This window comes from Schistocerca piceifrons, chromosome 8 (assembly GCF_021461385.2).
Source record: "Schistocerca piceifrons isolate TAMUIC-IGC-003096 chromosome 8, iqSchPice1.1, whole genome shotgun sequence".
Classification (NCBI taxonomy): Eukaryota; Metazoa; Arthropoda; class Insecta; order Orthoptera; family Acrididae; genus Schistocerca; species Schistocerca piceifrons.
In genome coordinates, this window is record NC_060145.1 from 425,935,064 (window position 1) to 425,959,621 (window position 24,558).

The following is a 24,558-nucleotide window of genomic DNA, read 5'->3' on the forward strand; positions in this document are numbered from 1 at the left end:
AAAGTGTTATATTTTTCATTCATGCCATGAGCACTGTAAACATCAGTCCAGTGAATGTCTCTGAGGAGTGTCCTAAAATAATCAATTTTTGGCTTATTGATTACCCTCTTGAGCTCAGATTTAACAGGTTTTATATCCTGTTCAGTATTAACATTTAACAGAAGGAACTGCATGTCATTGTCTGAGAGGCCATTGACTATTGGTTTTGTAATATAATTTTGTTCATTGGACTTTTCTATAAAGATATTATCAATGGCTGTTTGTGAGCATGTGGCTACCCTAGTGGGGAACTTTACAGTGGGAATTAAGTTGAATGATAGTGTTACTAACTCAAATAAGTTCTTGTTCGGAGAGTCTTTAAGGAAATCTACATTGAAATCACCAGCAGCCATTATTTCTTTGTTTTTGGTTGTTAAATGGGCCAGTACAGCTTCAAGTTGGTTTACAAACAGATTAAAGTTACCTGCAGGTGCTCGATATACACTTAATATTATGAAGGATTTTTTTGTGAAATTCTAATTCTGTTGCACATGCTTCCACATGCTGTTCTAGGCAAAATTTATGAATGTCTATGTTCTTAAATTTATGACAGTTCCTGATGAATGTGGCAACTCCTCCTTTCTCCATTTCTGATCTACAAAAGTAAGATGCTAACCTAAACCCTGTAACACTTAAAAGTTCTATACCAGTGGTCATATGATGTTTAGAGAGGCAAATTATGTCAGCTGGGTTTGAAGACTCTAATTCATCTATGCAGATAGTTAATTCAAGATACTGATACTGAACAAGTAAAAAGTACAACTTACTGATATTTCATCATCATAGCAAGAACAGCTCATGGTGCACTGTGCTTTTAAAATTGAAGAATACAGTGAGCATTACCTTCACATTTGACCTCACATGTTGAGCTTTATTTAGTCTCCCAGAATGCTTCTGCTGGGATGATTGTGCCTTGGTTTCAACATTGTATCTGAAGAACCCGTGTTTCTCACTTGTTATGACACATTTCGGTAGTTTGGCATCATTGTTGACTTCATGACTAACATATATTTCATAGCAAAAACATCTAAGAAAATTTCATTGTATTAGCCAATTGATGTGCCAACATCATTAGAAACTTCTATGATTGTGGTTCGGTGATTGTTCAGTCATTTCTTTTACTTGTTCCGTGATTTCATCTTCAGTGTTTCCATGGCCTACTTCGCTTATACCACTTGTAAAACCATGTTTTACTAAGAGAAGTCACACCCAAAGCATTATTTAACATTTTTAAACCTTAACTGCACTTTATTGTGTTCTTATAATAAAATTTAGTACAAATTCTGTGATTCATTTTAACCAAGATAAATAATTGCTTATATGTCTGAAACATATGTAATCTTTCTAACTGCTGACAACAGATTAAATATATGATATCACTAATACTTTTCAGTCATGTTTAGCAACACAACAACGAAAAAATCATGCAAATGTGAATAATACAGCAGACAAAATTACAGAATTTCCATTACTTTTTGAACACACCTCAGATACACTAAAAAGTCTAATCATGGATATTCTATTGACTGCTCAGCTGTATTCCCTGTATGAGCCATTAGGATTCACTTACCAAAGAAATTTACAGTCTATAATCCTGAGCTACTTGCAGTATTGAAAGAAATTGAGGAAATGAGGTGATAAGATACACCACCATGAAATTCTTTTAAGATATTTCAACAGACATACCAAGCAAAGCAACAGTTCAGTAAGTTTCAGGATTCCATCCTTTCCTCACAAAATCGGGGTACCAGGGCATTAGAATTTAGACAGATGAGTTGGCTGATTTGGCAGCTAAATATGCCCTAGACAGAAACACAGCGGTGCATGAGAGTCCCTTGTATATCATCAACTAACTGTGAAGGTACAGGAAAGTTTGTCAGTGGAAAGAAGAGTGGCTGAAAGTGAGGAATATGAAGTTGCAGGTGGTGAAACCAACTACTCATCCTTGGTGTATTTCCTTCCAATCACTTATTTTAGATGAATTCACTCCAATATGTTGGCCAAATTGATATGTTTTTCCTTCTGCAGGGGATACTGTCCAGTGTGTAGTACTTTTGAGATGTAGATGTTGGCATGCCTAATTAGAAAGACCAGTAACCCCACACAACACTCACACACACACCTGATTCTTTAAAGAATCAAATTTCCATCTGTAAAATGACATATTGTCTGAACTATGTGTTGTACAATGATATAATTTTGCAGGTACATCAGTGATATATGTGGATACTACCTGCAAAACATGTTGTGAATGGAGTTAGTAGTAAAGTAGTAATAAATTAAAATGTTGTGCCTGATGCTGCAGTTTTACAGCATGAACGGAAAATTTCATAAACTGTCTTCCTTTCATTGTTTTGTATATTTGGGGGTGGGTGGTCAGTGGGAAGAACTTGCTTAAAGCTTTGAAATTACAGTTTTGTTGGAAGTGCTCTCATTCTCAAATACTAGATGAATTATTGCTAAATTATTTTCACTGTTTTTAATTTCTGACTTTAATGTGTCAAAACATTCCTCCTGACTGAGATTTTCTTATAATTATTGACTGTATTACCTGGTTTTTAGAAATGCTGTTACATTTATGTTGTTATTCTAGTATCCTTAGAGATAAAATATCTATCTCATTTATCTGTGGTGGTATATAATTTTACTTTGTTTAAGAGTGCTAATGACTGTGATTTATATGCTAACAACAACAACAACAACAACAACAACAACATTGATTTTCTCATTGCTTGGACACTGCCATAGTTGTCAGTGGAGATCCAAAACATTTGTCCTGGTTCCTGAAAGGACCACTGAAACTCAATATCATTTTGATGCCTCTCTGTGCTTACACCCAAGAAATTTGCTGTGGTGTAACTGCTACATCAGTTCAACCTTCAATCCTCTCAGGATCGATATGTGGGCATTAAAAAAATAATCAGCAACCTTCGAAAGAGCTGAGAACCTGAATTGCAATGTTTAGCTATCCTTTTCTCCAGAATTTGGTGTCTACTTGGGAATCTGTGTACTGAAACTGTATAGACTGTCACAATTGTTTCATATTGTGCAGTCCTGTAAACCTAACTTAAAAATTCTCATTTTCAGAAAAAGTTCCCATAAGATAGGTTCTAGAGTTTTGTTTGTAACACATTATGTACATTTGTACAGTTCCTGTCAGAGGTGGTGGAAACAGCTAAATATTGCAACCAAGAAGTTGTGGAAATGCTGGCTATGCTGTTACATCGGTCGTTACCAACAACAGTTGGTGTGGGTCGTCAGACACGACATGTTGTTTCAGCAGGAGCTAGATTCCGGCTTCTGGCATGTGGGCTGTCATTGCTACAAGGAGATGTAAGTATTGACATAATATAAGGGAACTGTACTCTAATATAGACAGAATTTTTAATTTCCTGATTGCTAGGGATCTGAAATTGTAGCCTTTTTTTTTTTTTTTTTTTTCCATAGTTCACATCAAATATTTTTTTCATTAGAACACTGCTCTCAGAAACTTCCCTATCCAATCTGCTGTAACAGTAGCCCTATAAAAAAACATGATACAGCTTGGTTGTTTGTAAATTTTAATTTGGTTAGACTATTACACGAATCATTTTTTGCGTATATGTTTACATGTCTGTACTGATGTTCCTTTGTGTTAATTATGCCTTTACTTTTTTGGCATACAGTAGTGGTTGCAGCACTGTAGCCCACATACAGGTTTGTTGTGGCAGCTGCTTCCTCCTCACTTTCCAACAAGACATCAATGCTCAGTGAATCCATTTCACTGCAACTGGTATACTACTCAGTCTGCATACCAGACAGTGAAATCTGATGCATATCTTTACTCAGTTGTGGAATTTTATATGACTTGTCATCTTAGCTTAGGAGCAGACCAGTTCTCAGCATTCATCATAAATCAGAAATGAACCCACACTCAGTGAATTTCATTTTACCTCATTAATTCTGAGCCAGATCATTGAAAAAGAGTATACAGCAAAGAAAAATCCATACCATCATTCTTCATTGTAATTTGACATTTAAATAACACGTGAGGCGATTAAAGACTATTTTGGCCTTCATTCACTGCCAACTCTCGTATAACACATTTGTATTAAGAAAATATGTTTCCAGTGGGTGGCTTTGCCATACTATTAATGCGCATGAGGCAGCAAAGCTTGAATAACATTGACAAGTGCCACAATTTTGAGATCAAGAGCTACCCTGAAACTATATGTTGGTAACCTGTCACCCAAAAACACTTTCCCGGACTATAAACAACGGGTTTGAAATGTCACTCAGGCAGACTGGCAGCATGGTTGGTTTAGGACTATAAAGCTGTCCATACAGAGTTGCAGGAGGTTCCTTTGAAGCTCTAACTAGAATGTGTCAGGTATGTCAAAGAGTCACAGCAGTCAGAAAATTTCAGTTTGTCCCTAGTACTGTGTTCACTGTTTTTTGTTCTCCTAACACATCTCCTAAATTGTTTCATCAATACAAGAAAAAGACTGACTTGTCACCACATGTCACTTTTTCCAGTGATTGTTTGGTATAGGGATCTTTTTACATTTTCACGCTCAGATGTGTCTTTAATCGTACCAAGGGAATAATGACATTACATTCATTGCAGGCATTTGACAAACTTGGTGGGAACTCTTGCCATGCAAAAAGTCTTCGATGAAGTATTTTACTTTTGTTGGTGAGTAATGCAACCAGTGGTAAATATTGACCAAAATTATTATTGCTCACTGGTTCTGTTATTCACCAACAATCATTAATGGCTGTGGAGTTTACAAGCTCCAGCATGTATTACACCATTCTGTTTATCATAGCTAATCATTTATCCACGCATGTTGGAACCTCAGAGTCTGCATAAGCAACTCTGTTATACGAGGGCTGTTCAATAAAGAATGATCATAATTTTTTTTGTGGTCATAATTTCTCATGCTAAAATTTAATCTTATGATATTCTGTTAGCTTAATGTGCAACAAACACGACGTAGTAGCTTCATTGTTGCGACTCCCGGTTCCCCCCTATGAGAGGCAGGCAAGGTCAGACATGTTCAGTATCGCCTACCACTGCAATGGAGCTAACACCCAGGGAACAATATGTGGCTTTGAAATTCTGCTTTCGTCTCAACAAATCTTCAGCTGAGGCCTATACAATGCTACAGGAGACATATGGAGAGTCTGTTCCTCCTACAGTACAGCTCGAAGTTGGTGTAAAATGTTTGAAGACGGGAGATAAACAATTTCAAAGGAAGGTGGACCCGGTGCTCCAGTTACTGCTCTTACGGAAGAAAACATCAGCATTGCTGCTGTCATTATGAGAGAGGATCAACGAACTACTTTAAGATCACTTTCTGATATCTGAACATTTCATTGGGTGCCACCCACATGTTGGTGACAGAAAAATTACACATAACACGTGTTTGTGCGCGATGGGTTCTGAGACTGTTGATTCCCGAACAAAAGGACATTCGCATGCAGGTCTGCATGCAGTTAAAGTTGATGTTAGAGGAAGAGACTGAGTTTCTTTCAAATGTAATCACTCCTGATGAAAATTGGCTACATCATTTTGATCCTGAGAGCAAACACCAAAGCTCAGTGTGGAAATCTCCTTCATCACCAACCCCCAAAAAAGCAAAAGTGGTTGCTTCTGCTGGGAAAGTTATGGTCATCTCATTCTTTGATATTCATGGAATGATTTATCAGCATGTTGTACCTGCACACAGACCAGTAGCTGGACAATACTACAGTGATGTCCTGAAAACATTGCAAATCCATATCAGGCTCAAAAGACCACATTTCCATGAAGCAGGCTGGATGCTGCACCATGATAATGTGTGGCAACAGATTGCCAATGTTGTTGCTGAATATCTTGCAAAAATCAACATGAACTGCATCCCTCACCTTCCCTATAGTCCGGATTTGGCACCATGTGTCTTTTTTCTATTCCCAAACATGGAGAAACGCCTTCGTGGGAGGAATTATCAATCATCAGAAGCAGTGGTGAAGGCTGCAGAGGCGATTTTGAAGGACCTCTCAAAAAATGGTTTCCAGCATGTATTTGAAGACTGTAACCAACATAATTGTCAGGAAATAGTTCTGCATCCATAATGTGTATCATGGACATCATTATGTAAGTAGGTTGTTGCTACAGTAAATCAAATTGGCCTGTAGAATCATCATTTAGAGACCATAGCTGAGTGAGTGGCAGAACTGAAACAAGAACTATGCCAGCACCAGCATTGCTGATGAATTTCACTCTCTCTGCTGCTGTTCCAGTGAAAGTGCCCTGTTTCACTTTGTGTTTAAAGAATATCCCTGACAAATATTAAAATTTGTTAAACACATTTTTGAGGCCCCAGTCATTAAATACAAGTATTTTTGAGTGGAAGGTGGCAGATTAGACATTTTGTCCCTTAACATAATTTTGATCATTGTGGGTACCCAAAAAACCAGGAAACATTCAGCAGATCTCATTTTGTTATTGCTGCCCACATGCTTTTATCTGTTTTTGGCATTTAGGACAGACTTAATTTTGCTGGATTCATTTGTCTTCTTCCAGAACAATGTGTCTGGATTCATTAGCTTGTGTTATAAATTTTGCATGCGGAAATTGTGCTTTCTGTGCACACCAGTATCAAAAATGCTTTTATTCTGTGCTAGGTGATAGGATGTTCATGCCATGCAACAGTTTAGATGCAGGTCTTGGGCTTACACAAGCCAGGTATACCAAAACAACAGTGTAGTCTGTATCACACCGAAACATGCAAAAAGAGAAGCGTGCTGTGCTTCTATACTCCAGCAGTAAACTAATGTTTGCATTGATATGATTCATGTAGTCAGAGGATGTGTTCAGTATATCAGTACCTCCATAGAGATAGTTGGCCTTGAAATCACTTTGTTAAAAGTCATGTACTGAAAACATTCCACAATATTATTCCCAAAATATGATGCTGTTGTGGAGCCTGTCACTGTGTCATTTCTTGCTAGCACTGAGAACTTGAGTAGCAATTTTATTTTGATGCATCTGTCATGATACTGCTTTATGAATCAGAAGGGAGCGTATTAAATTTGTTAGGTATTGCAAAGATTTATACAAGAACACAGAATTGTTTGCAGATTCAGAGCAGAAAACAGTTTGTAACGCTGCATAACAGACTGCCTTGGCAGATTTGGGAAAGTTGATCATGACTATACTTTTGTATTGAATTGTGCAGTTTTGGCAAACAAAGTGAGAAGGTTTATTTTGACACATTGCTTGGGATTACTGAGGATGTTGTTTGAATTTCAATTGATTAATAGATAAAGCATTTTTCCCATTGTCAGAGTAAGAAGCTGTTGTAAATTCAACAGGTATTGCCACGATCCTTGGCTCGCAATGTTTTGCGTGAACGTGTCTATGCTTCTTGCCTGGACTACTTCTGCAGTCCTCCACCACACTGCCCAACACAGAATGAGAACGAACTCCGAGAGGACATTCTGGTGCTTGTACGCTTCTGGCAAGCTATGCATTCTGACAAAAAATATCTCAAAACATCTGTAATAGGTGGTAAGTTATATTATTGAGTAGATGTTAAGGGCTATCTTTCTTTCATTTTGAACTGATGCATGCAGTTCACAGATGGAGACTCCGAACACCACTTCAAACTTTTGTTCTAACTTCAATATTTTGTGCTCATTTTCCTTCTGCACTAACTACATATAGGAAAGATTAATCTTCCTATTGATTTGCATAAACTTACACCTACAAAACAGTAATACTTTTATTGAAAGTAATTCTCACTACACCAGCAGTTGTCGATAATTTGTGTGTAAGCCTAATTTGTTTGCCTATTCTGTCATCCTGTTGCACATTTACCTTTGTACTTCTGAAGACATCATTCTTTGAGTCATTATGACATATTATTTGTGTTTCATTTGCTTATTTTTCATGAAAAAACTATGTTTGTAAATATGTGTATCGGTTTTGATTTCAACTGGGTCTTACCTAAATATTGCAGGTGATTAAAGTTTGTTCTGAATCTTAATGACATCTTTCCATTCATTCACCTGTCTTTCCTCATCTTTCTTCCACAGACCCCATCATCAGGAAAGTGAAAGCAAGCATGAAAATATCCTATGTATTTTGGGTTCTTCAATTTGACTTATAGAGTAACAGTATTTTCAGAAATTATTGGACCCATACTGTCATCATTTCTTATTCCACCCCCCTGCCCCCCCCCCCCCCCTCTCTCTCTCTCTCTCTCTCTCTCTCTCTCTCTCTCTCTCTCCCCCCCCCCCCCCTCTCTCTCTCCCTCCCCCCCCCTCTCTCTCTCTCTCTCTCTCTCTCTCTCTCTCTCTCTGTGTGTGTGTGTGTGTGTGTGTGTGTGTGTGTGTGAGAGAGAGAGAGATAGAGAGAGAGGAGAGAGAGAGAGAGAGAGGAGAATGAGTTATGTTATGGTGTGGAGCTGGTTTTCACTGTTTTGGGAGATTAAATAAGAAACCTTTTTTCCTTTCTCTTTCATGTTTTCATTTTGCACAGATTTTTGTCAGTTCTTCTTCACCCTTTCAGACATGCGTTATTCTGGAGGGAGGAAAGTTTGTATTTATTTGGTAATGCTCTTAAGTGATTTTTGAATGATTTTAGATGCAAGATTTAAACAGAAATATGTACCCATTTTCAAAACATACTTTGTAAACTAAAGTTACTAATAACAAAATATTCTCTATTCTAATAATAGTAGAATGATCATTCAATAATTACCATGCAAAATAACACTAACAACATTAAATTATGTCGTGGAATATAGTGAACCAACCACATCTGTATATTCTGCTGATCACAAGCTAGTATGCAATGTCACATGCTGCTGCGTATTGCTACATTAACTTGCAGATATTTTTATATTGATAAGTGGCAGCACTTGCATGTGATGAAAAGGCCAAACATTTACACATATGTACCTCTGATTTCCATAGGGAAAAAGTACTTCTGCTGCAGTAAGACACAGTAGAAATTAATGTACACAGTTGTAGCCAGAGGATCGAAAGAGATTACAAGGCATAAAACACTCTGTGTCCTAAATTTCCTGCTGCTTTATCTATTGAAGTGAAGGAAATATCAACATAAACAGAGCAATGGAAAATCCATGATGGAATAGTGACAGTATTATGCAAAGGCTAGATTGCTATTCACCATGTAACAGGGATTTTGAGTTGCAGATACACACAACAAAATGGCAGTCAAACATGTAAGCTTCATCCTTCATCAGAATTAGACTGCACACACACACACACACACACACCACACACACACACACACACACACACACACACACGACCATGACTGCGACCACCGTCTCTGCTGCTGGAGGCCAGGCCTCGGCACCCAGAGACTGTGATCATAGTGTGTGGGTTGTGTTTTCGTTTGTCTGTGTGTGTGGGGGGGGGAGGGGGGGGGTGCATTTAGTTTGATGAAGGCCTTTTTGACCAAAAGCTTAGATATTTGACAGTACTTTTGCCGTGCATATCTGCGACTCCTCATCTTCGCGGTATTGTGAGTAACAGTCTGTCTTTCATAATATTCTCAATGTAAAGAAAAGTGAGAAAATAGTGAAGATTGGTATTATTATAAGGTTTTCAATCAAGTATGACTTAGCCCAAATGGAAAATTTGTGTCCTCTAAATGTGAGCATCTGATGAAAAGGAAGATGTTAGTGTCAAAAAATGTTTTGAGAGCAGTGAATCTCTGATTGTTTTCTCACCTTGTAGTTGTAGATTTAGAACCTCATGTGTCTAGTGAGTGCATCAGTTATTGTTTCATATGACTACTATTTTAAATTTATCATGATACAAAATTCTGTTTCAAGACTAGATATTAGAATCTATATGTGAACATAAAACTTATGTGTAGTATTAATGTGATAACCTTGTAATGAAAAATATCTCTGTCCTTGTAATACATTGTGTCCTGTTGGCTTTAAGCGCCTGTTTTATTGAATTTTATGTTTTCAGATTTTGATCTCTTTGCCCCATCATCGACCTTTCATTCCATGAGTAGTGATATGAGGTCAACATCTGGAGACTTCACACGCCAAGCTACTGGCTGGATCAACACAGTGCCTCTGTCCTCTAGCACCAACACATTATCAAAGAGATCTGCACGTAGTAAGAGAGTACCCAATGCTGATGTCTTTGTGAAAAACTACATTAAAAAGAGGAAATCTAATACTTGAGCTACTGGTGGGTGAAACAGCTCATTCAGCTTGTAATGTTATGAATATAACGGATTGCTCCTTTGATACCCAACAGTTTGTGCATGTTACTGAAAGAGAAGAAAAGACATATAATTAGTAGTCAAGAAGTATAGGATTTGTAGTTTGGAGGATCCTTTTTTATATTAATCATTGTTATGTTATTACATGCCATGTCATTACTTTACATTAGTTGTTTACTTATAAAAAGAGAATTATGTGCAGGGTAATATTTACCACATGAACAGCTATGTTAGTAGAATAAAATTTTCACTCTACAGCACACTGTGTGCTGATACGAAACTTCCTGGCAGATTAAAACTGTGTGCCGGACCGAGAATCGAACTCGGGACCTTTGCCTTTCGTGAGCAAGTGCTCTACCAACTGAGCTACCCAAGCACAACTCATGCCCCGTCCTCACAGCTTTACTTCTGCCAGCAGAGCACTTGCCCCGCGAAAGGCAAAGGTCCCGAGTTCGAGTCTCGATCCGGCACACAGTTTTAATCTGCCAGGAAGTTTCAGTTATATTAGTGTCAGATTTTTGAACAGCTGAAGAAACCAATTTAAAATTTCAAACTGTAGTGTGAGAGATGTTGATAGCTTTTCATATAGAAACAAACATAATCAATTTTTGATGATGCATTATAATTGCATGGGTCAAAAAAAAATTGTTCATCAAGGGGATGAGAAGGAAACAGTCCTCATCCCATCTGCTAAGTCTCCCCTGACTCAAGGCTCTGGGTGACGTTTTCCAAACTCTATCCCTTTTCCTAAACCTTTCCAGTCTTTTCCTTCTCCCCTCTTCCTTCTGCTTCAACCCTTCTGCCAGGAGGAGGAGCTACTGGCTGCAAAAAGCTTGCATAAGTAAAACCTTTCTTTATGTGTATGTGCTTCTACCACTGCTGCGTGAATAGATTCTTTTTATCGATCCAGTACCTAATACGCTTCATATAGAGGAAGTGTTGAGCAGAAGATAACCCCATAAAGTATATTTGTGCATGCATGTGCTCTCTCTCTCTCTCTCTCTCTCTCTCTCTCTCTCTCTCTCTCTCTCTCTCTCTCTCTCCCCCCCCCCCCTCCCTCCCTCCCTCCCTCCCTCTTTCCCCCCTCCCCCCTCCCTCCCTCCCTCTCTCCCTCTCTCCCCCCTCCCCCTCCCTCCTCCCTCCCTCCCTCACACACACACACACACACACACACACACACACACACACACACACACACACACACAATGCAGCCTGATAGCATAGCCTGATAAAAGTCTGTGCCCTTGGTCTGGGACACATGACCACTCCCCCTTGCAAAGACTGCTCTTTTATCCCTCGTTTTCCCAGTTTTTCGATTTGGGCTACCCTTTTATACCTTCCGCTGTGTGTGTCTTAACTTCCTTGTTTTATAGTTTGTCTTTTCTGACTGGATCCATCCACTTTTAGCTGACCCTCTCTCTTCCATGTGTAACTTTGTAATCGTGGGTCTGATGAGCTCACCGTTTAGTCCCATAAACACCCCCTTGCTCCCCCTCAATCAGTGGGTCAGTTGGTCAGTCAATCAATCAATCTGTGCCCTCAATTTACAACTTTAATGTTTTTCTATGCGGCTGATGAGACAGAATATTATCAAGAAAAATATGAAACATCTGTAAATGTCATCTTAGTAATTGATGCAAGCATGCATGCATACCCTTCTGTTGATTTTATTTGTTATTCCACTATGCAGATAGTGTTGGGGGATGGTATTTATAATTTGAAAGATCCTGTGATCTATTAATCATTGTTACACGTTTTACATGTAATTGTTTTCTTTTGTTACCTATAACATACTTCTTGATAATTATTAGTGACTGAAATTCATTAAACATTTCAGGACATACTGTTAAATGACCATAATTCTGTAGAAACACCTCACTTATTATGTGAGATCAAGTGCACTATACTTGAAGTGTTCTGTCTTTTTGTGCAGGCTGTAGAAATAGAATTCTTATTGATATGGTACAATCCAATGGGCCGCCAAGAGAGACAAGTGCATGGAGAAGACACAATAGCTGCCTGGCGCTCAAAGACAATGACAGAACGTACATGGAGGGACAATGCTCGGTTAGCATGGGATATAAGCCCCATACTGGCAGTCTTTCTTCCTCTCAGGTTTGTAAACTTTCACTGGTCTTACAAGATTATGAGAGACCATTGTGTTCTGTTACTGTTATTGTATGTTAATTAATTAAAGATAGAGAAATACTTTTTCTGAATCTAAGTTGAGACACTTCCTATTAGAGCTCCAATCCACATGTTTCAAATATAGATTCAAGTTTGATGTATTTTAGGTTGAAAAACACAGAGAGCATAATTCGTGAGGTGTCCAACCAAGTACGTGGGAATCCTACAGTTGTCTCTCACATCCCACATGCTCTCAACTATCTTGTTACAACAGATGCATTGCTTAATGATGCCAGTGAGGTATGTTAGCAAATTATTCACTGTTTTAGTAGCTTATTTTTCTTTCTTTCTAACAGCAAACCACCAAATATTTCCTTTGTATGCATCTTTGTTAGTTGTTTAATGTTTGAAGACTGTTGCTGCTTGTGTTTCTATTAATAATTTAATATTGTATCTGTTTGTACAGATGTGTGCAACACATTATCTTGTTTTGAGGCCAAAGGAAAGTTTGTATAGAATGACATTTTCACTCTGCAGCAGAGTGTGCGCTGATATGAAACTTCCTGGCAGATTAAAGCTGTGTGCCGGACCGAGACTCGAACTCAGGACCGCGAAAGGCAAAGGTCCTGAGTTTGAGTCTTGGTCCGGCACACTGTTTTAATCTGCCAGGAAGTTTCGAAAGTTTATATTGGTTGATAGGGGTAATTCATACAAACATTACTTAGTAAGTTTGTTTATTTCTGTACTGGTTTGACAGTATGACTATATTCATCAAAAATTTAGATATCACAGCTTTTCAGAAAGGATGCAATGTACTTATTGGGCTGTCTAAAACCACCAGAAAAACAATTTCAACAACACAGCACAGTAGAGGTACACCAAAGAATTCATAATTTTTTCTTATTTTCAATTTTTTGGATGATGAACTGTCCTTTACTCAAGAAAGAAAATTGTACTGTAACTTGAGGTAAGCATGTGGTACAGCTGTAGTTCAGGAGAAGACCATATGTACAAATTCCAGCATCATTCTGGGTTGCAGAATTGGAATATCATATCAATATTTGTTATAGACCGGCACCAAAGCGGTCATAGAGTAGTGTTTAACCCTGCTGTCATGACATGCAGTAGTCCAGACTAGACTCATTCCCTTTAGTCCTGAAATTTATTACTGCTCTTTCAGCATGTGGAAAATCATTTGCACTCCATGCAAAACATTATGTCACCTTAATAGGTGTTAACTGTAGCCTATACAGCACAATGTTAAACAGTAAATCAGAAAAAATTCTAATCTGTGTAACTTTTCAACCCCCTGACAAGCCAAATAGTCACCATCATCATCATATGATCATTTTCTGAGAACCACTATTTGAACTTTAGATTGAATGACCAAGTATCTGCTCATCAGGGCTCTGTATCCCTGAGTAATTCATGCTCAATTTCTGAATTAGCAACAATTTTATTTGTAACAATATTATGAAAAGGAAAGTTGCACTGTAGCCATAATTTTATTTGTATGCCATTGAGTATCTCTATACTATAGACTATTGTGCCATTATTGCCCACTCCCCCTCCCCCTGGAGGAGATGAGGGTTGTGCTTGGTTATGCTTCCCACATTTGTAGTTTCTACTAAGCTACACATACTGGATGTGTCCTGTCAAATTTCAAGTGTCTGAGGAAGCTTGACCATTCTTCACTAAGTACAAGTTGGCCAACCTGGATTTCTATAGATGGTAGGATGGTCAGTGCTACTGCTTCTCTATGACCATAAGCTCTTTGCAGTTTCAGCAATAATTATTACGTGCACTGCTGGGATTTTGTATGTTATGGAGAATTTGGAGCTTGGTTTAACTGCATCCATCATTAGCATAGTATAACATTTATAGAAACCCCACAGTGTTGTGAAGTGCTTTGTGCTGGTGGCAAGGATAATAAAATAAGTGGGTAACTTGTGGGACATTTATTACACCTTATTTGTTTGGAATTTGTCAGGTATGTGGGGTTCCGTTTGAGCCAACTTTTAATTCTCTAATTGCTCAATGGAATGAAGCTACACCCACTCAGCAAAGACGACTTTAGAAAGCCCACCAAGAGTGTCAGTTCGGAAATGTATTCTTAGCAACAGCAGGATATATTATGTGTTGAATTATGATTAGGTAATTGTAAGAAGAATAAGAGATGTCGTGTGCAAAAAAAAAGCCTCCATTTTGTATACTCAAAGGTCTCCACTGACCAGCAAATATTCTAAAGTTGGCAAAGAGAAAGAAGAAATAGGTTAATGTTTGTAGAAAGAAATTATTGTTAGTGGAGGCAACTGTCTCTCAGCAGGTTTCTTGAAATAGAGTGCAATGTTGCTGAGCAATAGCCACAGAAAATTACTGAGCCTACATCTGCAGTTTTCTATTTTGAAGGAAAATGTAATGCAAATTAACATTCAAATGTTAAAAGATGAATGGATAGGGAAGGTACCATTGAAGATAGGAAGTGAAGTGGGTCCCATGGTAAGCTCCAGAAAGCTATAGCTGCATTTAAAATGACAAGTAATTCATGAAGTTTTCTCAGAAATTGCAACGGCTGGTTTCATCCATTTAAAGCTGAAGTCTTGTATCCAAACCCAGTTCCAAAAAAAAAAGTGAGGGATATGTACGCATGACATCAAGCAGCATACAGTTTATCTGTGGGAAATATGTACAAATTATGGATGAGATGGGAACTCCTTGTAGAGTGCCAAACAAAGACATAAATTGTTGAGGCAAAAATCAAATCTGGAAGCAGGATTGTGTGACATTCATTGAAGTCTGGGGATTTTGTGTCATTCAAATGTTAAATAATTTGTCTTCAATGACATTTGTCATTAGTCCAGTTTCAAGTATTTGTGACATCACTGCCAACAAATAAATGTACTTCAAGTGCTTCCACTTCATCATGTGTTGTGGAATTATCTTTGTGGCAATTTATTCCTATTGAAGAATATCTTCTATTATCAAACAGGTCTGAACTGTATTTGGAGTGTATACAGGAACCCCTACTGTATACTTTGTAAGACAGTTATAATACTTACTAGAATATATCCAGTCCATTATGTGCTTCATAGTTAATGACAGTGTGTGCTATGAAATGACTGAAATGTGCTATGATCACATTACAAGAAGAAAAACTGGCTTCAATTGTGACCCAAATAGCTTGAGTCTGGTGCAGAAAAGTGTACTGTACAGTAGTGTTAAAATCATAAATTCATTGCAGAACATTAAATGTGTATGTGACACCTTTGCCTCACTTAAAATAAGTATGTATTTACTTGTAAAGAACATTTATTCTTTAGATATTTTAGGAAAGACAGATAAACCGTTTTCATGAATCCTCTTTATCTGTTTACTACAGTCTTTTGAATAATTAGACAACGAAAAATAATCTTTTGTACTACTCCCATTTTATCCTGTAATTGCTATTTTTTATGCTTTAATCTCTCTGACTGTTTTTTGGTAAATTAATTGTGCTGCCCTTGAAAACTCTTCATTTTACATGAAGAGTTCATTTCATAATCTGTATTTTGACTCATTCTACATTCTAGTGTCACACTCACATAAATATGTCAGTGGGCTATATACAATAATTAAATAAATAAATATTTTCACAACAGCATAACCATAGCTATGAAAAAGAAACTGCTTTCATTGGGGGAGGTGGAGGTGTCTGGAACATTCTTAACACTTTTTGCAATTTAGTTCTGAATCAAATTCATACCAGTTACCTTCTTTTTTTATCTTCTTAAATATTATCAACATACTTTGTTCAGATTAAAACTGTGTAGTGGACTGACAATAGAACCTCGGACCTTTGTCTTTCGTAGGCAAAATATGCAAGAGAACTGTGAAATTTGGAGGGTGGGGGGGGAAGTACTGGCAGAGGTAAAACTGCGAGGGCAGGTCATGAGCCATGCTTGGATAGCTTATTCAGTAGAGCACTTGCCCACAAAAGTTTAAGGCCTCAAGTTTGAGTCTGGGTCCAGCACATAGTTTTCATCTACCAGGAAGCTTCAAATCAATGGATCTTCACTCTGAAGATTGTGTGCTTAACTGATTCTTGGGATATAATTTACCACTATTTCTCTCCTAGTAATATCCTGTGTGGAATGCCAATGTACACACATTTGCTATTTGTCTGCTTCAAATGTTTCATATTAATATGGCCAATTCATATGCAATATTTTATAGATTGTGTAAATGAAAGTACCAGAATAAACTTCTACTTACAAAACACTCATATGTTTATTTAATTTCAGATTGTCCACTGCCTGACCTGGGCTCCTGTAACCCCAATCCATGCTTTGTCGTTCTTCTCACGGCAGTTTCCACCACATCCCATCACAGCCCAGTATGCAGTCAGAGTGCTTAGTAGTTATCCTGCAGATGCAGTTCTCTTCTACATTCCACAGTTGGTGCAGGCAGTGAGACATGATACGGTAATATAATGGCATTTTACATTATTTTCATTGTGTGTCAAATTTTTAAAAGGTTCAGCTTTTCAAGAACTATAATCTAGGCATAATGAGAGCCTTCTTTCTAGGGCACAAAAGTAGAAATAAAGCTATAATAATAAGTTGAGCACTGGCCAGCAGTTTTGCCTCATAATGTATTAGTTTCTTTAATTTAATTTTCCTTTGCTCTTATTACCTTGAAGAAATTATGTTGAAGTCATTAAGAGAGACATTTAGGCAGTGACATTTCTTGGAAATACAGGAGCATGATTAGAATAGAGCTGTCCCGTAGAAATCCTAAGAAATAATGTATTACTCTTACTAAGTGTGTATCCTGACTCATGCTTCTGAACTAGGACATTGAAGAAAAGGGACTTAAGCAGGCTACAAGCACGTGAAATGAAATAAGAGAAGAAAGGAGGGGACAGAATAAGGAATGGAGAGGTCAGGGAGGTTCTAAAAAAAAAAAAAAAAAAAAAACCAGAGGACTGAATAGAAACAGTGAGGCTTAAGTGCAACAGGTATGTAAAGGGAATGACATTTTGTAGAATTGCAGAAATGTGCTTGAACTGAGGTTCCAAAGCAAAATGCCTAAAGGAAGACCAAGGGATAGTAGGCTGAAAAGTATGGAGGAGAGTATTTGGAGAAATGAGGAGACTGGAGCATGGTTGTGGCACTCTAGCAGTGGGAGGATAAAGAAAAATTGAGGTAGTTTTGTGTTAAATTGACCTGGCTTGCAATCAAGTTAGGTATACAAGCACAGAAAGAAATAATTATTTAGGCTTTACATCTAAATCAGTGGCATTCGACCTGATCCCTACCGCCCACTAGAGGGCATTGCAGCCTTCAATGGGCAATAGATGGTAAGACTTGTAAAAACATTTTTGTTACATTGTCATAAAAATTTGGTAAGTAATTATTATTATATGCTTTAACTTGCTGTAATTTTTCAAGTAAAACTATTTCCCTACGTCATAAATCACTATTACTGTATAACCAGTAGGCAGTTAGAAAATTTTCCTATTAGCCAAGATAAAAAAGTGAGTGGTGGGTACAAAAGGTTGTCTACCTCCAGATCAAAATCATTTTCCAAAACTTGTGTTTGCAAAAGACCTCTAATTACACTCGTATTAAGGTTGTGCTGCACCTTTCTCGAAGCTCCTTGCCAGATCTCCTATGTGTTCAGGTCTCTCAATAGCTGTCCCTTTATTTCTACCCGTCGTTCTGACTTCTCTTACCTATTCTTACTCTAGTAAATCTTCTTCAACCATTTTCCCCTATTTTTTCTGCATTTACAAGCTTCTTAATTTAGACCACCAATCATGCCAGCCAAGCCATGTCATCAAATGTCTGTGCGTTTAATCTTGTTCCTCTCAAAGTAAACTCCACATTAGAAGAGACAATAGATGAGATACTGGACTCATATTTGGAAAGAGTGTGGTTCATCTCCCAGGTTTACATTATGTCTGGTTTCCTGAAATTACTTCAGGCAAATGCTCAGATCATTACTTTACATATTCTGGGCTAACACATCATTGAGGAAAAAAATATTTCTTGCACAGATGTGTGTAATAAAGATAATATGTGTGGTGTCCATTCTAGAACCTCTTGCAGACAGTTCTATAAACAGTTAGACATACTGAAAACAGCCTAACAGTGAGTTTATACTCTTATGAAATTTGTTGTCAACCATTACAGCTTGAAGACAATAATAATATTCATAAATAAACACTAGATGGAGATATGGTTACACTGTTCATTCCTCATCCTTAGTGTGACAAAGAAAAGAGTGAAGTATTTAATCATAAGAATCTTTGACCATTTACCCAGTGACATAAAGAAATTAATGGATAATGAAATTAGCTTCAAATGCAAACTGAAGCCATATGTGACTGCATAGACTTTCCTGGCATAATAATTCATGGTAGTCTCCGGTTTGCTGCCAAACCCTAAAATCAGCATGACTCAGTATTTCGGGTATCCACCTGTGGAACCATCTTCAGGAGAAATGCTACTACTGATGCTACTAGATCCCATTGAAAACTGATGCCAAGGCTAGAAATACTAACCCTATTTGAACCCCATACTGTGCACTGTGCCTGCACAGCTCACCACAGGTGTAACTCCCAAGACTGATCTTTTGGCATGGGTGTCAATGGTGAGTCCCACTTATAGTCTATTCTCAAGCACTCAGGCTGTCCACACCAAAGAATGTTGTGTTTTGATGCATGATAGTACAGGTTCCATGTCCTGCTAGAGGAAAACTCATTGTCTCTATTAATCAGGTTGCCTGCCAACCTAATTTCAATTGCTTCCTTATAAATACTGCCCCAGAAACAGGACATACTGGCTACTATCACAATTGCAACACATTTCATCCCATTTTCCTTGTTCAATTAATTTTCTGCTATCACTGATTTCTCAGACTGCTGTAACCCCATCTCACATACCTGTCCTTAACTATGCGAATCCACTGGCCGATGTAAGTCATCCCGGTTTATTAAAGCTTTCTTCAAGTGTTACCAACAGCTGATAAATATTTGGAAAAAAATAATTTTTTGTGCCATTAGCTGTACAATTTTATTTATAATGAATAAATAAAATTTTACAGCTATTAACACAAAAAATTATTTTTTTCCATCCCATATTGATATGGAATTTTGTATATGTCAGGCTCTGTAGCTCCCAAGTCAACTTTGACAAACTCAAGTAGTGTCCTAATGTCAAATCTACTTAAAACTCTTCCATTCTTAAAGGATGTTCCCCCAGCATAAGGAACAAAGATTAAAGATCTATGCTTCCCTTCATGCACTGCCACGGATGGTGGAACTCCATAGCCTGATGAATTTGCTCCTCCGAATATCTGTTTTCCTTAACCACAGACGCCAGGTGTGCAAGTTCCTGCTTCAGGCTATCTGTGTCGGAAATACAAGAGATATGAGAAAAGTAATGAGACTGATAACATTGTGAGAGATCTGGCAACACTGTGTTGTCCTGCTTGTGAATACTAGTGTGTTCATCCCTTCCAGATGCTGAGTCCCTGCTTCAGCTCCATACAGTCATCACATGATTTTTGAGAGTGGTTTTTCATTGGCACAAATGATTTTTTGGGAGGCCCTAGAACATGTTGACCTCGCTCAGGTACTTCAAAAACTGATGAAAATGTTGAATGTGTGCATGCTGTTGAGAGGTCAGACCAAGGTGTAATGATAAGTATAATGGGTGACCTGTTAAACACTTTCACCGTACGTAAAATCTTGGCTGAAGTTTTGCCCATGCAAAAATATACCAAAATGGTGCCCAAAAATTTCATAAATGAGCAGAATATTGCCAATAACCATGGCTGGTTCATTCGCAAAGAATCCTGGATTTTTTAATACGATCCTGAGTCAAAGTGGCAAACTGAAGACTTGCACACTGAGACATCTCCTAAACTAAAAAAAGCTCAAACAAGCAAATCAAAGATCGAAACAATGCTGATCCATTTTTTGACAGTAGGAGTTTTGTGCATGAAGAATTTTTTCCTCCAGAACAAACTGTCAACCAAATGTTTTACAAAGATGTCCAAGAAAGTCAGAGGAAAAGGGTGAATCGAGTGAGACAGGACATTACAGAAAAGTGGATTGTGTATTGGGACAATGCCCCAGAACATTCAAAAGAATATGGCTGTTAAGTTTTAAAGGCCCTACCAGTTGAAGCCCTTCAGTGCTGCCTATCAGTTCAAGTCCTTCAGTGCTGCTGCCAAGACTGGGACCAATGACTCTGCAAGTGTACAGCTGCCAAAGGAAACTACTTTGAATGGGATAGTATTGTTGTCTGAAAAGAAAATAAAAACTGTGGTAGATAAAAAATTTGTCTCATTACTTTTCTCGCACACCTCGTAGCGCATGCCCTTCATACCAAAGTTCGATTGTGTTGGAACAGTGGGTGGCAACTCTTTGCATACCTATAGATGATTACATTTCCCAGCCATGGCATCAGTTTTCAGTGTTCTCATCAGCAGCAACAGCATCTCTCCTGAAGATAGAGGGCAGGTGGCTCACTGAGATATCAAGTCATGTTGATTTTAGTGACCACTAGCAAGCCCAGTGAGACTACTGTGAAATAATATCTGCATGACAATTCCTTTTACTTCATAGTTAAGTATAAATCACTAATTGCATAAAAAAGAAAAGAAAAATTTAAGAAGTCATGTAAATGATCCGCTTCTTGTCACATTTTCCACTGAGATGAAGTACTATAGTTAAAAAACTGACTCATTCCATATCATAGCAAGAGGTTGGAGTTATGATACACAGAACATGATGATAACTTTTACAATGCACAGTTGATTTGCTATCTCATACTTGTTCCACTTGAGCTTGTGCTTAAACTCTTTTGATCTTGATGGTATGTTAAAACTCTACCCCTTCCTTTCCATCTCAAAAATAGAGAGTTTTGTAAGTTAGCGAACAATCATATCTGCTTTTCTTGTGCCACTTAGCTCTTTATTTTAAAATCAATTTAAAAAAACAGTTCTGGATTACAAAACAGAAAATGTAATGAGTACATCATGACAGAAATTTGTGATTCGAACACAAATTGCCTACATATCATAATCAATACTGTCAACCATTTAGGCCATCACTGCAGGCCTATAGGATTTTCTGTTGTTTCCAGAAACTGCAATGAGAGTTGCCTGAATACCATGACTCCTACCCCATGGGAAGTCCTCTAGTTTCTGTTCTTGGAAGTAATAGGAAGGAAACATCAGTGATACTGAAACTGTGAATCAGTCTAGGATGGCAGGCTCTGATGGCCTAAATGGTTAGAGCAGCAGCTTGCAAAAAGCAGTAGACATGGGTTCAAATTGCTGAGCTGTAGAAAGTTTTATTTTATCTCATTGATTTTTATTGATGGCATATCTGTTGATTCTATTTATTTCATTTTAGAGAATATAATTCAGGTGTGTCAAGGAGTATAGTATGTTGAAAGTACCATTAAAAGAGTGTAAATACATGTTTACGTATTTCCTGTTTGAGTATTGTTGTTAACAGTTATATTTATAACCAAATTTCTGTTGTATCTTATTAGGACATAACCTTTTTTTAGCTTCAAAATAAATTTATAAAACCAGTTGAAGTGACTGACAATCCTTAATGCAGTATAAACTATAGTTACAAAAATAAGTTACATTATTCTCGTTTTTATTACAGATGGGGTATGTGATAGAGTTTATCAAATACATTTCCAAAAAATCACAAGTTGTTGCACATCAGTTGATCTGGAACATGCAAACTAATATGTATGTTGATGAAGAAATGCAGCAGAAAGATCGTAAGTTCATCTTGTGCAATGAGCTTGTGTTTATGTTTAAATTTACAAAATTTCTGGGAAACAAAATTGTGTGTGTTAAATCCCAAAAACTTCATCTTCTGTAAAACAATCTACACGAAACCAGAATAAATACAGCAGAATTCCTGTCATTGGCATATCATACAGTAATATGCAGAAAGGAGGAAAGTGATAGAAACATCCCCTTGCAATTTATTTTGCTACCAGGTGGTTAACTCTGCTGTAGGCCACAGTTAGGGGTTTATGATTCAGATGTGTGGACATCTCATTGGCGGTTGCATGTAAAATGCTGTGTATTAATTACAGTAGCATTAGCATATGATATGTCTGCTTCCACAGTTGGCACTGCCTCTGACAGAATAAGAGTATAGCCTATTATGGGACTGAAGTAGGATGTGCTGGTTGGATTTATCGGAAACGTCATGCACTTGTGTCTTCTACATGCACCTGTGTCTTCTCGTAATGTAAAAAGCATTTGATATTGAGCAAACAATAATATTTCCATTTTTTGCAGCAACACTGTATGATATCCTCGATTCTTTAACAAAAAGTATTGCATAGAGTTTGAGATAATTTCTGCTACAGCTTGTAGGTCATGGAGAGTGGCACTTTTACTTCAAAAAATGGAAAATCCAGGATAGAATGTAACTATATTATGAAAGTATACTTGCTGCTCAGTATATAATGAAGATGCTGAGTCGCAGATAAGCACAACAAAAAGACTATCACAATAAGCTTTTGGCTAACAAGGGCTTTGTCAGAAACAGTCAACACACACACACACACACACACACACACACACACACACACACACACACACACACACATAAAAACACAAACACAACTCACACACCTGACCACAGTCTATGGCAGCTGGAGCTACAGTGTGGCTTCAGCTGCCACAGACTACTTTTACTTAATGTGAAATGAGTAGTTTTATTATTTTTAGGAGATGGTACCTACAAATGGAATACTGGCTGCAGATTCAGAATTATGTAACTCCCACAGCTTTTGAAAGTATGCATAAATTCTTGTAATGTGCTGTGCCATTTATGCAGTAATGTAAATGATGTAGTAATTTTGTTATTTGAATCAGTTTTTAATTTTCCCTTTTCAGTTTTTTTCTCGTAATGTAAAAAGCATTTGATATTGAGCAAACAATAATATTTCCATTTTTTGCAGCAACACTGTATGATATCCTCGATTCTTTAACGAAAAGTATTGTGTCCTCATTGTCTGGGCCTGCTAAACAGTTTTATGAACGAGAATTTGACTTTTTTGCAAAAATAACAAACATCTCGGGAGAAATCAGACCATTTCCCAAAGGTACAGTGAAAACTCATTACAATATCAATAGCTCTTTAATCGAACAATCACTAACTTTTATATTGTTTTATTTTTACACAGCTTTCTAGTTTGTAGTTTTTAGACCACTGTAAGAAAAGTCTTTTGAATATTCTGCAGAGTAGATTATGTGTTTCCCATTGTTGCAGGCCCAGAACGTAAACGGGCTTGTCTGGAGGCACTTAGCAAGATAAAAGTGCAAGCAGGTTGTTACTTACCGTCAAACCCTGAGGCAATGGTGTTGGATATAGATTACAAAAGTGGTACACCAATGCAGAGGTTAGCTTCATTTTGAAGACATCTGACCATTATAATGCCTGTAATACATGTGCTTCTGGAAAAAAAATAGTACACCCTTTTAGAGGTTTCCAATTCACTCAAGATTTATTGTTGCAACTGTGCATATGGAGTACATGAAATGATTACATTTACAGATCAATAGCACAAGCAGTTCTGATGTATCAGGTAGCGACCCTTGCTGAAACACCCATATTAGTATGTGGTGTAACCTCCACAGGCAGCAATGCAGGACCTGACTCTGGCATCCAGTTGATCATACAGATGGCAAAAACTGTTCTGGAATATGTTATACCACACCAAGTCGACCTGTTCATGTAGTTCTATAAGAGTTGTTGGTTGACAAGTTGGACTAATCACTTCTCATCCCATCATATCCCACACATGCTTGATTGGAGACAAGTCCAGAGATTGTGTTGGTCAGGAAAGTTGCTGCATGTATTGCAGAGCACAATGAGTTTCATGGGCAGTTTGTGGATGAGCATTATTCTTTTTTAATAACACATCATTTTCCTGTTGCCAGAGGGCAAAAAGAATGGGTCTAAGAACATTCTGCATTCACTGAGTGCTGGTTTGCATCCCCTTCAGAAACATCAAAGGTGAACAAGAGTTGCAACTTATCACAACCCAGACCATAAGACCTGTGGTGGGGCCAGTGTTTCTTCAGCGGAAAGACTGTACAAGACAGCACTCATCAGGTCT

At 37.6% G+C, this 24,558-nt stretch overlaps 1 protein-coding gene across 1 annotated transcript in view; it reads left to right on the plus strand.

Annotated features, from left to right (window-relative positions):
- Positions 1 to 24,558, plus strand: part of LOC124711227 (phosphatidylinositol 4-kinase alpha) — a 205,358-nt gene that overhangs the window by 150,468 nt on the left and 30,332 nt on the right. Inside the window, 10 exon segments of the mRNA XM_047241186.1 lie at positions 3,190 to 3,372; positions 7,378 to 7,573; positions 10,018 to 10,223; positions 10,225 to 10,245; positions 12,213 to 12,394; positions 12,574 to 12,706; positions 16,687 to 16,866; positions 22,077 to 22,197; positions 23,398 to 23,541; positions 23,709 to 23,838. Of these exon segments, the coding sequence (XP_047097142.1) occupies positions 3,190 to 3,372; positions 7,378 to 7,573; positions 10,018 to 10,223; positions 10,225 to 10,245; positions 12,213 to 12,394; positions 12,574 to 12,706; positions 16,687 to 16,866; positions 22,077 to 22,197; positions 23,398 to 23,541; positions 23,709 to 23,838 (1,496 nt within the window).